The sequence below is a fragment of the Conger conger genome, chromosome 15 (assembly GCF_963514075.1).
Source record: "Conger conger chromosome 15, fConCon1.1, whole genome shotgun sequence".
Lineage (NCBI taxonomy): Eukaryota > Metazoa > Chordata > Actinopteri > Anguilliformes > Congridae > Conger > Conger conger.
This window is the reverse complement of record NC_083774.1, coordinates 40,565,451-40,577,950: the sequence shown is the minus strand read 5'-3', so window position 1 is coordinate 40,577,950 and position 12,500 is coordinate 40,565,451. Positions and strand designations below refer to the sequence as shown.

Genomic DNA, 12,500 nt, shown 5'->3' with positions numbered 1-12,500 from the left:
GATGGGCAAAAGGGGAAATGTATCAATTTGAAATTAAATTTATAAGAAAGTGTGAAAAAAGTGAAGGATACTGCAGAGTGCCATGGGGTGGAGAATGTGGGCATTGTATGACAGGATATAAAACCACAGGATATAGCATTGTATGACAGGATATAAAACCACAGGATATAGTACAGAAATGCTACTGTTACAGTTATGTACAGAGCCCCCCCAGGTCAACCTAGGTATGGACTCTCAGTTTTGCAATCCACACACGGTTTTGCAATCCTTGGCTGTATGGTTTTTGAGTAAGATCGCTCGGGATTGCAATGTTAAATTCATTTGTACATAAATGTTTCACTGTGGGAAAGTCAGATGTGAAACCATCATAGCTACAATTCACACTAAAAAAAGGGGATAACTATTAAAGCAAGATGCTACAAGAAATCATTGCAGCTTATATAAAACATTTTGGCATGGCTTTGGGGTGCTGTTATGCACAAATCATTAGCTAAAATTGCCAAATACACTGGTAATAGTTGGCTTCTGTATGAATATAAGTACTGTATTCTCTCTCTTAATTTCACGCTGTTCCTGAAAGTCTGCTTTCTAAGAAGCTTTTTCCTGATTTTGTTTGTGTAATATTCATGGGAAGATTAATTTCACTGTAAAAATGTTTAGTTTTTTTTCTATAGGAAATGCTAAATCAAACTCTTGTTCCCCATCCTACCTGAGCAGGCCACCAGGGGGGGAGTAGGAGTAGCAGTGCAGTGTGGGATACTGGGGCCGGAGCAGGAAGGAAAGGATAGCAGCTGTACCTGCCCCCAGGGAGTGCCCCACGATCACCAGCCCATAGCGCATAGTGCCCTTTCCCTGAAACACACAGCACACAGGTCAGTACTGAATCCCTGAAACACACAGCACACAGGTCAGTACTGAATCCCTGAAACACACAGCACACAGGTCAGTACTGAATCCCTGAAACACACAGCACACAGGTCAGTACTGAATCCCTGAAACACACAACACACAGGTCAGTACTGAATCCCTGAAACACACAGCACACAGGTCAGTACTGAATCCCTGAAACACACAGCACACAGGTCAGTACTGAATCCCTGAAACACACAGCACACAGGTCAGTACTGAATCCCTGAAACACACAGCACACAGGTCAGTACTGAATCCCTGAAACACACAGCACACAGGTCAGTACTGAATCCCTGAAACACACAGCACACAGGTCAGTACTGAATCCCTGAAACACACAGCACACAGGTCAGTACTGAATCCCTGAAACACACAGCACACAGGTCAGTACTGAATCCCTGAAACACACAGCACACAGGTCAGTACTGAATCCCTGAAACACACAACACACAGGTCAGTACTGAATCCCTGAAACACACAGCACACAGGTCAGTACTGAATCCCTGAAACACACAACACACAGGTCAGTACTGAATCCCTGAAACACACAACACACAGGTCAGTACTGAATCCCTGAAACACACAACACACAGGTCAGTACTGAATCCCTGAAACACACAGCACACAGGTCAGTACTGAATCCCTGAAACACACAACACACAGGTCAGTACTGAATCCCTGAAACACACAGCACACAGGTCAGTACTGAATCCCTGAAACACACAACACACAGGTAAGTACTGAATCCCTGAAACACACAACACACAGGTCAGTACTGAATCCCTGAAACACACAGCACACAGGAAGTAACACAAAGATAGTTGTGCATCCAGCAAAGATGCACAACCGCAAATACAAAAGCTTACGTCAGAGGTTGTAACAAGCTACATTTTGAAAGAGACATTGCTGTTGCACCACAAACATTGTCCCTGTTGAGGTCTGCAGCAGATAACTAGAAAACTAATGAAATCTCAGTGAAACTATCTGGATGGATAGACAGCACTCCCAGACACATTCACTGACATGCACACACGTTACCAGATTCACACAACCAGACAAATTCACTGACATGCACACACGTTACCAGATTCAAACAACCAGACACATTCACTGACATGCACACACGTTCCAGATTCACACAACCAGACACATTCACTGACATGCACACACGTTACCAGATTTACACAACCAGACACATTCACTGACATGCGTACATACTGTATTACCAGCATTACACACCAAACACACCAAATGATCTCATACCAGGTCTCGGCCAAACGCTTGTGACAGAATCATATTCTGTTCCAGTTTCTTCTTAATGTACTCTGCAGAGAAGACCATACCCTGTGTGCGAGAGAGAGAGAGAGAGAGAGAGAGAGAGAGAGAGAGAGAGAGAGAGAGAGAGAGAGAGAGAGAGAGAGAGAGAGAGAGAGAGAGAGAGAGAGAGAGAGAGAGAGAGAGAGAGAGAGAGAGACTGACTCTTAAAACCCTTTAATTAACAAAAGATCAAAGGTCAGGGTGTAGAATCAAACTATGGTCATACCAAAGTCAACCAAAGAACAAAACCTCAAAACAGAAAAGGATGTGTCCAGCCTAATCTAAGCAAAGACACAAAGAAGGAATTATTTACACTTATTATTCCTTCAGCATGATATTGCAAATTCCCCATCTCTGAATTTATAGACCTCCTCGATTGAGTTCAAACTCTTTGGGGTTTCCATTAGTTTTATGGAGGAAATTATCTCTGTCTTGCCCCATTGATGCCAAATGGGTCCAAAAAAGTTTTAACATTTATAGGCAAGAAAAGTGTGTCCAGCCTGGGATATTCTGCAGAAAATTGGTAAGAATTTTCTTTACAGAAACAAAAAGGACACCTTTCATCAACTGCTGGATTGGAACGATTTACTGGGCAATTATCAGCGCTTAGTATATAACATTTAAATGTTTGTCATTTGGCAGACACTTTTAATCCAAAGGGATTTACAAATGCATAGGTTCTTCCACAGGTTAAAAGCATCAAATCCATAACTAGTAAAACATGTGCAGGACTCTCCACTGGAGGTCTCCAGAGATGGAGAGAGAGTGAGAGATGGAGAGATGGAGACAGAGAGGATGGGGTCTCCAAAGACGGAGAGAGAGATGGAGAGATAGAGACAGAGAGGATGGGGTCTCCAAAGACAGAGAGAGAGAGATGGAGAGATAGACAGAGATGATGGGATCTCCAAAGACGGAGAGAGAGTGAGAGATGGAGAGATAGACAGAGAGGATGGGATCTCCAGAGACGGAGAGAGAGAGATGGAGAGACAGACAGAGAGGATGGGATCTCCAAAGACAGAGAGAGAGAGATGGAGAGATAGAGACAGAGAGGATGGGGGTGTAAGTTTTGTGGGCCCACCTTGTGACCCAGCCAGGTGCCCTGAGGCTCCTCCACAGGCAAACGTTCTGCGTCTCCCGTCAGATCAGTCAGGGCATCCTGAGTGAAACCACACAGCTGTCAGCAACACTTCCCCACCGAGAGAAACCACAATGCAGCGCTACCAAGAAACCACACATCTGACAGATCTTCACAGAGAGAAACCACACATCTGACAAATCCTCACAGAGAGAAACCACACATCTAACAGATCCGCACAGAGAGAAACCACACATCTAACAGATCCTGCTGGAAGATTGGAAGTCTACTACACTGCAAAATAAATCTGTCTTAATGGAAGTCTTAGTCATGTAAAGAGACTTATGTGAAATTGTCTTTCCCCATTGGCAAATCTTGAAATGAGTGAAACTGTATCACCCCATTGGCAATACTTTTGTCTTATTTATCTTAAGTCTACAGTGCAGTCCGTAAGTATTTGAACAATGGCATAATTTCTGTTTGCTTGGCTCTGTAGTGCAGCACATTGGATTTGAATTGTAACAATTCATATGAGGTTAAAGTACAGACTGACATCTTTAATTTGACAGCATTTGCATCCAAAATGTAGGAACTACATGCTGGTTTATACATAGTCCCTCCATTTTAGGGGAGCAAAAGTAATTGGAAAGTTGGATTCTCAGTGATTTCTGATGAGTCAGGTGTATTAAATCATTTCCCAGGTGCAGGTATAAGCTTTCACCATCTAGCCTTGATTCTCAGTTTTTGATTGCCTTTGGAGCCTGTTATTTGTGTTTGTGAACATGAGACATAGGCCAAACAATAGCTTACCAATCACTGTCTGTCTGTGGGACACAGCACACTGCAATGAATTTGGAGTCATTGCATTGAATTTGACCAGAGAAGATGCTTCTGTACACTTCAAAATTAATTCTGCTGCTGGTATTAGCAGTTACAATATCAATGAAGGCAAGTGAGCCGGCATGTTGTGACAGCCATGCATGTTGAAACTATAATCCCCCCACCACCACGATGAGGGGGGGGGGTTCTTTGGTTCTTGGACAATTCCTTTTAACATCCACACTTTGCTCTTTCCATCACCCTGATACAAGCAAATCGTGGTCTCATCTGTCCACAGAACATTTTTCCAGAAGTCTGCAGGCTCTGTTCGGTACTATTAATCAAACTGTAAACTAGCCATGCTGCTTTTGCAGATATTTTGCAGTATAGCCTGTGTAGATCTGTTTGTGAAGTCTTCTGTGGATAGTAGACACTGATCATCACTGTCCTCTTTCTTCTTAATCACGTTCCAAACTGTATCTTTTGGTAAGCCTGTCATTTAGCCAATATCTCTGAGTGTTTTTTTATTCTTATTACCCAGATTTGGGGCGCTTTGGTCTGAGCAAGCCCCTGTGCCGCAGTCTTACTTTGGGTGAGAGAGTTCCCCGGATGCTGATGATCACCTTCTTCTTGTCGTGATCCACCGCCACAAAAAACGGAGTTTCGTAAACCTAGCAAATAGAGCAGGACGTCAGCCTGGTCTTGTAAAGTGTGACATGGAACAAAGTTTAAAATGCATTTTATTTTTATTTAAAATGTGTTTTCCGCTTTTTACACAGCTGTGTGGAATGGTCATTCAGGCTCATGCCACATAACTTATTGCAGCCCCCCTTGTTGATTCGTAAGGACATGCTATCCTCAGAAAGCAGAAAGAGGAGCGTGGGGTCCATCCACACACTGGAACCGAGCCTTAACAGACACCAGACCATGGGGCCCATCCACACACTGGAACAGAGCCTTAACAGATACCAGACCATGGGGCCCATCCACACATTGGAGCAGAGCCTTAACAGATGCCAGACCATGGGGCCCATCCACACACTGGAACAGAGCCTTAACAGATGCCAGACCATGGGGCCCATCCACACACTGGAACAGAGCCTTAACAGATGCCAGACCATGGGGCCCATCCACACACGGGAATAGAGCCTTAACAGATGCCAGACCATGGGGCCCATCCACACACTGGAACAGAGCCTTAACAGATACCAGACCATGGGGCCCATCCACACACTGGAACAGAGCCTTAACAGATACCAGACCATGGGGCCCATCCACACACGGGAATAGAGCCTTAACAGATACCAGACCATGGGGCCCATCCACACACTGGAACAGAGCCTTAACAGATACCAGACCATGGGGCCCATCCACACACTGGAGCAGAGCCTTAACAGATACCAGACCATGGGGCCCATCCACACACGGAACAGAGCCTTAACAGACACCAGACCATGGGGCCCATCCACACACTGGAACAGAGCCTTAACAGATGCCAGACCATGGGGCCCATCCACACACTGGAACAGAGCCTTAACAGATACCAGACCATGGGGCCCATCCACACACTGGAACAGGGCCTTAACAGACACCAGACCATGGGGCCCATCCACACACTGGAGCAGAGCCTTAACAGATACCAGACCATGGGGCCCATCCACACACGGAACAGAGCCTTAACAGATGCCAGACCATGGGGCCCATCCACACACTGGAACAGAGCCTTAACAGATGCCAGACCATGGGGCCCATCCACACACGGGAATAAAGCCTTAACAGATGCCAGACCATGGGGCCCATCCACACACTGGAACAGAGCCTTAACAGATACCAGACCATGGGGCCCATCCACACACTGGAGCAGAGCCTTAACAGATACCAGACCATGGGGCCCATCCACACACAGAACAGAGCCTTAACAGACACCAGACCATGGGGCCCATCCACACACTGGAGCAGAGCCTTAACAGGTACCAGACCATGGGGCCCATCCACATACTAGAACAGTGCCCAATCAGTAAAATGTGTCGAATGCTCCTGACCTCCCCACACTCACATCATCATGACAGGAAGTGCAGATCCCCCCCACACTCACATCATCATGACAGGAAGTGTAGATGATGTGGACCTGCTTCAGGTCCTGGTCCAGGAAGTGTCTGCGGATGGCCAGCAGGTTACAGCCACAGCAGTTATCCTCCTCTACTGTCACCATCTGAGAGAGCTGGGAGCCTGACACCGACACACAGCTGAGAGAGAGAGAGAGAGAGAGAGAGAGAGCTTAGATGCACATAAATGCACAATAACACACACACACACAGAGCAGGGAGAGAGAGAGAGAGAGAGAGAGAGAGAGAGCTTAGATGCACATAAATGCACAATAACACACACACACACACAGCAGGGAGAGAGAGAGACAGCACTGAGACAGGTCAGTGTGAGGGGGCGATCAGCGTAAGGAAGAGATCAGTGTGGGAGAGATCAGTGTGTGGGAGAGATCAGAGTGGGAGAGATCAGCGTTAGGGAGAGATCAGTGTGTGGGAGAGATCAGCGTTAGGGAGAGATTAGTGTGGGAGAGATCAGTGTTAGGGAGAGATCAGCATGTGGGAGAGATCAGTGTGTGGGAGAGATCAGCGTTAGGGAGAGATCAGTGTGTGGGAGAGATCAGTGTTAGGGAGAGATCAGTGTTAGGGAGAGATTAGTGTGGGAGAGATCAATGTGGGAGAGATCAGTGTGGGAGAGATCAGCGTTTGGGAGAGATCAGTGTTAGGGAGAGATCAGTGTTAGGGAGAGATCAGTGTTAGGGAGAGATCAGTGTTAGGGAGAGATTAGTGTGGGAGAGATCAGTGTGAGAGAGATCAGCATTAGGGAGAGATCAGTGTTAGGGAGAGATCAGTGTTAGGGAGAGATCAGTGTGGGAGAGATCAGTGTGGCAGTGTGTCAGGGAGAGGGACAGACTCACGGACAGGAGCTGGCTAGGTGACACAGTCCGCAGCCAGGCTTCCTCAGGAGGTACATGGGCCAGCCATATGCCGCCAAGGCAAACAGCATGTAGTAGCACACATCCTTATACATGGACATCACAGCCTGGGAGAGAGGAGAAAACACTGTCACACTTACTACACACACTGCAGACACACTATACACATACACACACACACACTATACACAGACACACAAACACACACTATACACAGACACAGACACACACACACTCACACTACACACTATACACAGACACAGACACAGAGACACACACACACACACACACACACACACACTCACAGAGTTCTTCAGGTCCAGATATTTGGTGTTACGGGTGACAGGTATTCCAGATAAAAAGGCCAGAATGTCATTGTTGGCCTGGAAAAGAGCAACACATTTATTTTACCCAATTTCACAATTATTATTATTATTCTTTTTTGTTTCCATCACCATCTGCTTCTGTTTAGGCATTTCTCATGTTTTTGTTTTAGTGCTAGAGACTGGCTCTGACAGTACAGTGCAGCAGCAGTTAGCCACAGAGCCACTTCTGAGAGTGAATACAAATGGTGCTCACAGACAAACACTGCTGAGTCTGCTTCATCTATGCCCTTCCCACTTCAGATGTCTCCCAGATAACTTGGAGATTCCACAACCCCAGAATTCTCTCACAATTTACTGTAACAAAGGACAGCAAAAAATACAGCCTTGTGCTTCCCATAACTAAAACATCTTGTAATTAAACTTACAAGCAGGATTGAGGGGGCCAAACAGTCCAGCAGGGCAGGGTCATCATGACACCAATTTTTTCCCACTTCCTCAGGATGTGTTTGGCCTTACTGAATGAATGATTTTGTAAATCAAAGATATATCTGCAACTTCCGTGAGGCTTGGTCTGAAGATTATCTGTGCCAAATTTGGTGAAGATTGGGCAAACTTTGTGGCCTGTGAAAATGTTTAAACTTTGTCAGAAAATCCAATTTGGCGGAAGACATGCATAAAAGTACCTCCACCTTTGACCCATTGGTGGCGCTAGAGCACAACCCAATCAGTCTGCCAAAATGTAAAAACTTTTTACCATATGATTCTCAGGGCTGCCATAGACACCCTAGCCAGAAGAAAAAGATGATGATGATGATGAATAAGAATAAGAAAGGGTAGAAACACACTGTTTGCCTACTCAGCTTCACTGCTTGGCCCCCAATAAACATCTCTATCATACAGACTTCACCAAGACAATCCCTCAGTTAGTGGATAGGCTGTACTGAGTTTAAAATGTTCAAGAGTACATTAGCATGAAAAAAACTTTAGCCTTATATTTAGACCTTATATTATTTCTATAATGTTTTTGCTAAAATTACAAAAAGATTGCCAATGATGTAGTACAGGTTTACTAATTTCAAGATTTGCCAATGAGTTAAGACAAATCCACTTGTCAAGCAAACAGTAACTTAAAACAAGCTAACATTAACCACTTGATAAAAAAATATATAAGCCTCATTTTACGACAATTAAGACAGTCACTTTTTTGCAGTGGTCTGTCTGCTGGTGACCAAACTCGTCTCCTGAACATTGCGAATGAAAAGAATGTGAGCGAAAGATGAGTGTGTCAGTGATGAGTTTGAGTAAATGTGAAGGCACATTAAAAAGTATGATTTATCTTACACGAGCAGGTGGCGTTGTTATGACTCCATTATGCCACTCCCTGGGAAACTCGCTGCCCTCGAAGAAAACATGGGGGTTTTCGATGTGCACCCGACGAGCTTTGGGTGTAGAGGCACCGCTGTTTGGCTGCGAGTTCCGCCCTCCCTCTTTTGCTCTGTTGTTCTTTCTCACCTGATCCAAAATGGTTGACCGCTTGGCTCTCTGCCTCTGCCTCAACAGAACCAGACCCGCGATGATGTCACTGGGCACAATGTCCAGGTCTCTGAAGAACTCCGCAAACAACATGGCCACCTCAGCATAGGCGTCCTGAGAGGGGCATAGGGGGGCATAGAGGGAAAGGGGGTGGGATTTCAATAGGTCACAGAGGTGGATCACAACAGAACACCTGTTCTTTGCTAAGAAGTACCATAGGCTTGTGCTTGGGACTGCTTGCCAATGGTGTGATGTTCCCTTGTTAGGAACTGCATTCAGTTAGGAACTGCTTACAGTACTATGAGCAGACAAGGTTAACTTTACAACACTATGAGCCTGACCAGGTTAGCCTTACTGTACGAGTAGCCTGATCAGGTTATCCTTACAGTACTATGAGTCTGACCAGGTGAACCTTACAGTATTATACAGTCCCAAGTATCAGTACTGGTGCCAGATGTTAGCATGTGGCCTCTCTTTCATTACCCTATGCACATCAGAGGGGAAGGTTGCAATCAAAAAAATGTTGAAAAACAATCTGTGGATTGAAAAACAATCTGAAAAACAAAGTGTGCTGTGATTGGGAGATTTTCTTGTCTAGGATACCCAGTATAAAGAGTGCTGTCACCAGTGCTATGAGCCTGACACTCTTCTGTGAAAGAAAATTGCCCAACTTCACGGGATGAGATTTACTATTAACCCAATAAAACAATGGGCAGTTACTTCTGGTGACGCAAGATCTTGTACAGGTGGGGGTCCAGCTTAATTCAGTCATTTAAGCCAAGAACACTACTAACTGATTTAAGACACTGTTTAAAACCTGCTAGAAGGAATCAGATTGTGGAAAACAGATGCTTTCTGGACAGAGGCAGATATCTGGGTTATTTGTGCATGTAGTCCAGCAGAGGGCGCACTCACAGACTGGGAGTCCTGGGCTCGGGTACAGCACATGATTAACTTGAGCCTCCGGGTCCAGCTGCTGGCCTGGCCTTCCTCTAACCTGTGTCTGAGGGCAGATACGAGCGTTACCATGGTGAAGGTGTACCTGTGTCTGACACAACAGGGACACAAGCGTTACCATGGTGAGGGTGTACCTGTGTCTGAGAGCAGAGACACGAGTGTTACCATAGTGAAGGTGTACCTGTGTCTTACACAACAGGGACACAAGCGTTACCATGGTAACCAGCTCGTCAGGAGCATTTGGGGGTTAGGTGTCCTGCTCAGGGACACTTCGACACACCCAGGGCAGGATCGAACTGGCAATCCTCCAACTTCCAGACGACTGCTTTTACCGCCGGAGCTAATGTCGCCCCTCAATGGTGATTGTTTACCTGAGTGTGTAAGTGGTGAGGGTCTACCTGAGTGTACAGGTGTGCAGGTAAGGTTGTACCTGAGTGTGTAAGGGGTGAGGGTCTACCTGAGTGTACAGGTGTGCAGGTAAGGTTGTACCTGAGTGTGTAAGGGGTGAGGGTCTACCTGAGTGTACAGGTGTGCAGGCAGGTAAGGTTGTACCTGAGTGTGTAAGGGGTGAGGGTCTACCTGAGTGTACAGGTGTGCAGGCAGGTAAGGTTGTACCTGAGTGTGTAAGGGGTGAGGGTCTACCTGAGTGTTCAGGTGTGCAGGCAGGTAAGGTTGTACCTGAGTGTGTAAGGGGTGAGGGTCTGCCTGAGTGTACAGGTGTGCAGGCACGTAAGGTTGTACCTGAGAGTGTAAGTGGTGAGGGTACGCTTGCGTCTGCGTGTGGCCTTTAGCTTGACAAAGGTGCGCCCCGTGGGGTCGAAGGTACACAGAAGGGTGATGAAGAAACTGAAGATCACCAGCCAATTACATGCCACAATTCCTGCAGGTATGCAAAAGGAGTTAGGTTAGGGATGACTGGCAGCTGAGCCCAGCCGTACAAGGAACATTGACTTTGGCCTGAAGGAACACTCAACATTGTCCATATGTTTATTTTTCCTGATGTATGGAAAGCCAAGTTTGTCAAAAAATCTTGTCTTAACAAGTCTGAGAAGCTAGGATTGACAGACCGTGCTCCCACTTTCCACACATTGTTGTTTGTAACCATAGCTACCTCCATGATACGTGCTATTGAACTATTGATTACTAAGGTAAGGACGCTGACTTATCGGATTATAATTTTTGCTAGCTAACTAGCCAAGTTAAGATAAAAGCACAACTATAATGTTAAACTAGCTAGCTAACATTATTGATAACATCATCTTATGACAGCAAACTAGCCAGCTAGCTAATGTCAGCTAGCTAGCTAAATGAAAATAACAACAGGAAATAGTCTAATAGTCCTCTAATTTAAGCACTCTAATTTAAGCAAACCTAACGTTAGTGAAATATTTGTATTGTCTTGCCTGGAGGCCAGTGGCGCAAACTACGGGTCACTAGTTATAGAGGAGGGATAAAGGGAGTGTGACGCACTACAATAAGAACATTCTCAACCGGTTGAAAATAAGACAATAAATTTAAAACGCTTACTTCTCCAAAACGAAATAACGGAAATATTTCATTCTTTCATCATACTTCTTCAATGCCCTCTTGTGCAAATTGCATATAAAAACCTAGAAGTGTGACCAACCTTCATGTTAGCTTATGAATTATGAATTAACACGTGGGATGTGAAAGGTTTGCTTTGGGGTGAAATAACCCTTTTTACAAGAGTATCTTAGCTCTAGTTTTTACCTTGGACCACATGGCCGGAACTGACCTACTTACATGTCATTACCATTCCTTCAGCTTGCTAATAAAATGAGCTACAGCCTGCCCAATCTCCAGCTGGATTCACAACTGAAACTCCCTGTCATTGCCGTGTTCGGGCATGTTAGATTTCCACGTGGGTCTTCTGCTGTATGTGTTAGGTATGATGACTCTAGAGACTACAGCCTGCTCTTACCGAGAGTGAGGTTCTTGGCCATGACGTCAGAACAGGGCTGGTAATACTGCCAGAGCCAAACGATTCCCACTACAGCATAGACCAGCTCCACCAGGAGGATAGCTACAGAGAGGGGGAGGGAGGGGAAGACGGAAAGAGAGAGAGAAAGAAAGAGAGAGAGAGTTTTTCTCAATTCCTTACAGAGTAACACTGGAACTTGAGACACAATGACCAAAACCTGAATCTCATGTGCCTTATCTTACACCAATTCTGCACAAATACAAACACAATTCCTGCTTTTTTTGCAGTTCTAAACCACACTTTTTGCAATACACAATCTTTATTGATCGGCTGTGTTTGCATGGAAAACACTACTAAAACCACCAATCACACCATTTACTCCTCATATGAGCAAATACCTGTTGCTTTTCAGAGAGCAATCATAGCTTTAGCAATAAAGCTATGATTGCTCAATGAATAAGGGTCAAAGGTGAGCTCTCCTATGTTTGAGAACAATGGATGCCAACTTTGCAGAGAGAGGTAGAGCGAGAGGAGTAAGAGTCAGAGTAGGAGGAGGAGTAGGACTAGGAGTGAGAGTGGGAGTAGCAGTGGGAGTAGGAGTAGGAGGAGGAGGATGAGGAGGACAAAGGAGAGAAATTGTGGCCA

At 45.4% G+C, this 12,500-nt stretch overlaps 1 protein-coding gene across 2 annotated transcripts in view; it reads right to left on the bottom strand.

The window, feature by feature from the left end:
- Positions 1-12,500, bottom strand: part of LOC133111821 (diacylglycerol lipase-alpha-like) — an 81,525-nt gene that overhangs the window by 26,542 nt on the left and 42,483 nt on the right. Inside the window, exons 4-14 of one of the 2 annotated variants that reach the window (XM_061222430.1) lie at positions 11,856-11,957; positions 10,655-10,793; positions 9,872-9,959; positions 8,765-9,070; positions 7,403-7,480; positions 7,080-7,204; positions 6,216-6,366; positions 4,708-4,791; positions 3,305-3,382; positions 2,173-2,253; positions 710-852 (exon numbers count right to left, since the gene is read on the bottom strand). In XM_061222430.1, coding sequence (XP_061078414.1) covers positions 710-852; positions 2,173-2,253; positions 3,305-3,382; positions 4,708-4,791; positions 6,216-6,366; positions 7,080-7,204; positions 7,403-7,480; positions 8,765-9,070; positions 9,872-9,959; positions 10,655-10,793; positions 11,856-11,957 — 1,375 coding nt within the window. The remainder of the gene's footprint in view (positions 1-709; positions 853-2,172; positions 2,254-3,304; positions 3,383-4,707; positions 4,792-6,215; positions 6,367-7,079; positions 7,205-7,402; positions 7,481-8,764; positions 9,071-9,871; positions 9,960-10,654; positions 10,794-11,855; positions 11,958-12,500) is intronic. The other variant, XM_061222431.1, reaches the window with a different exon arrangement.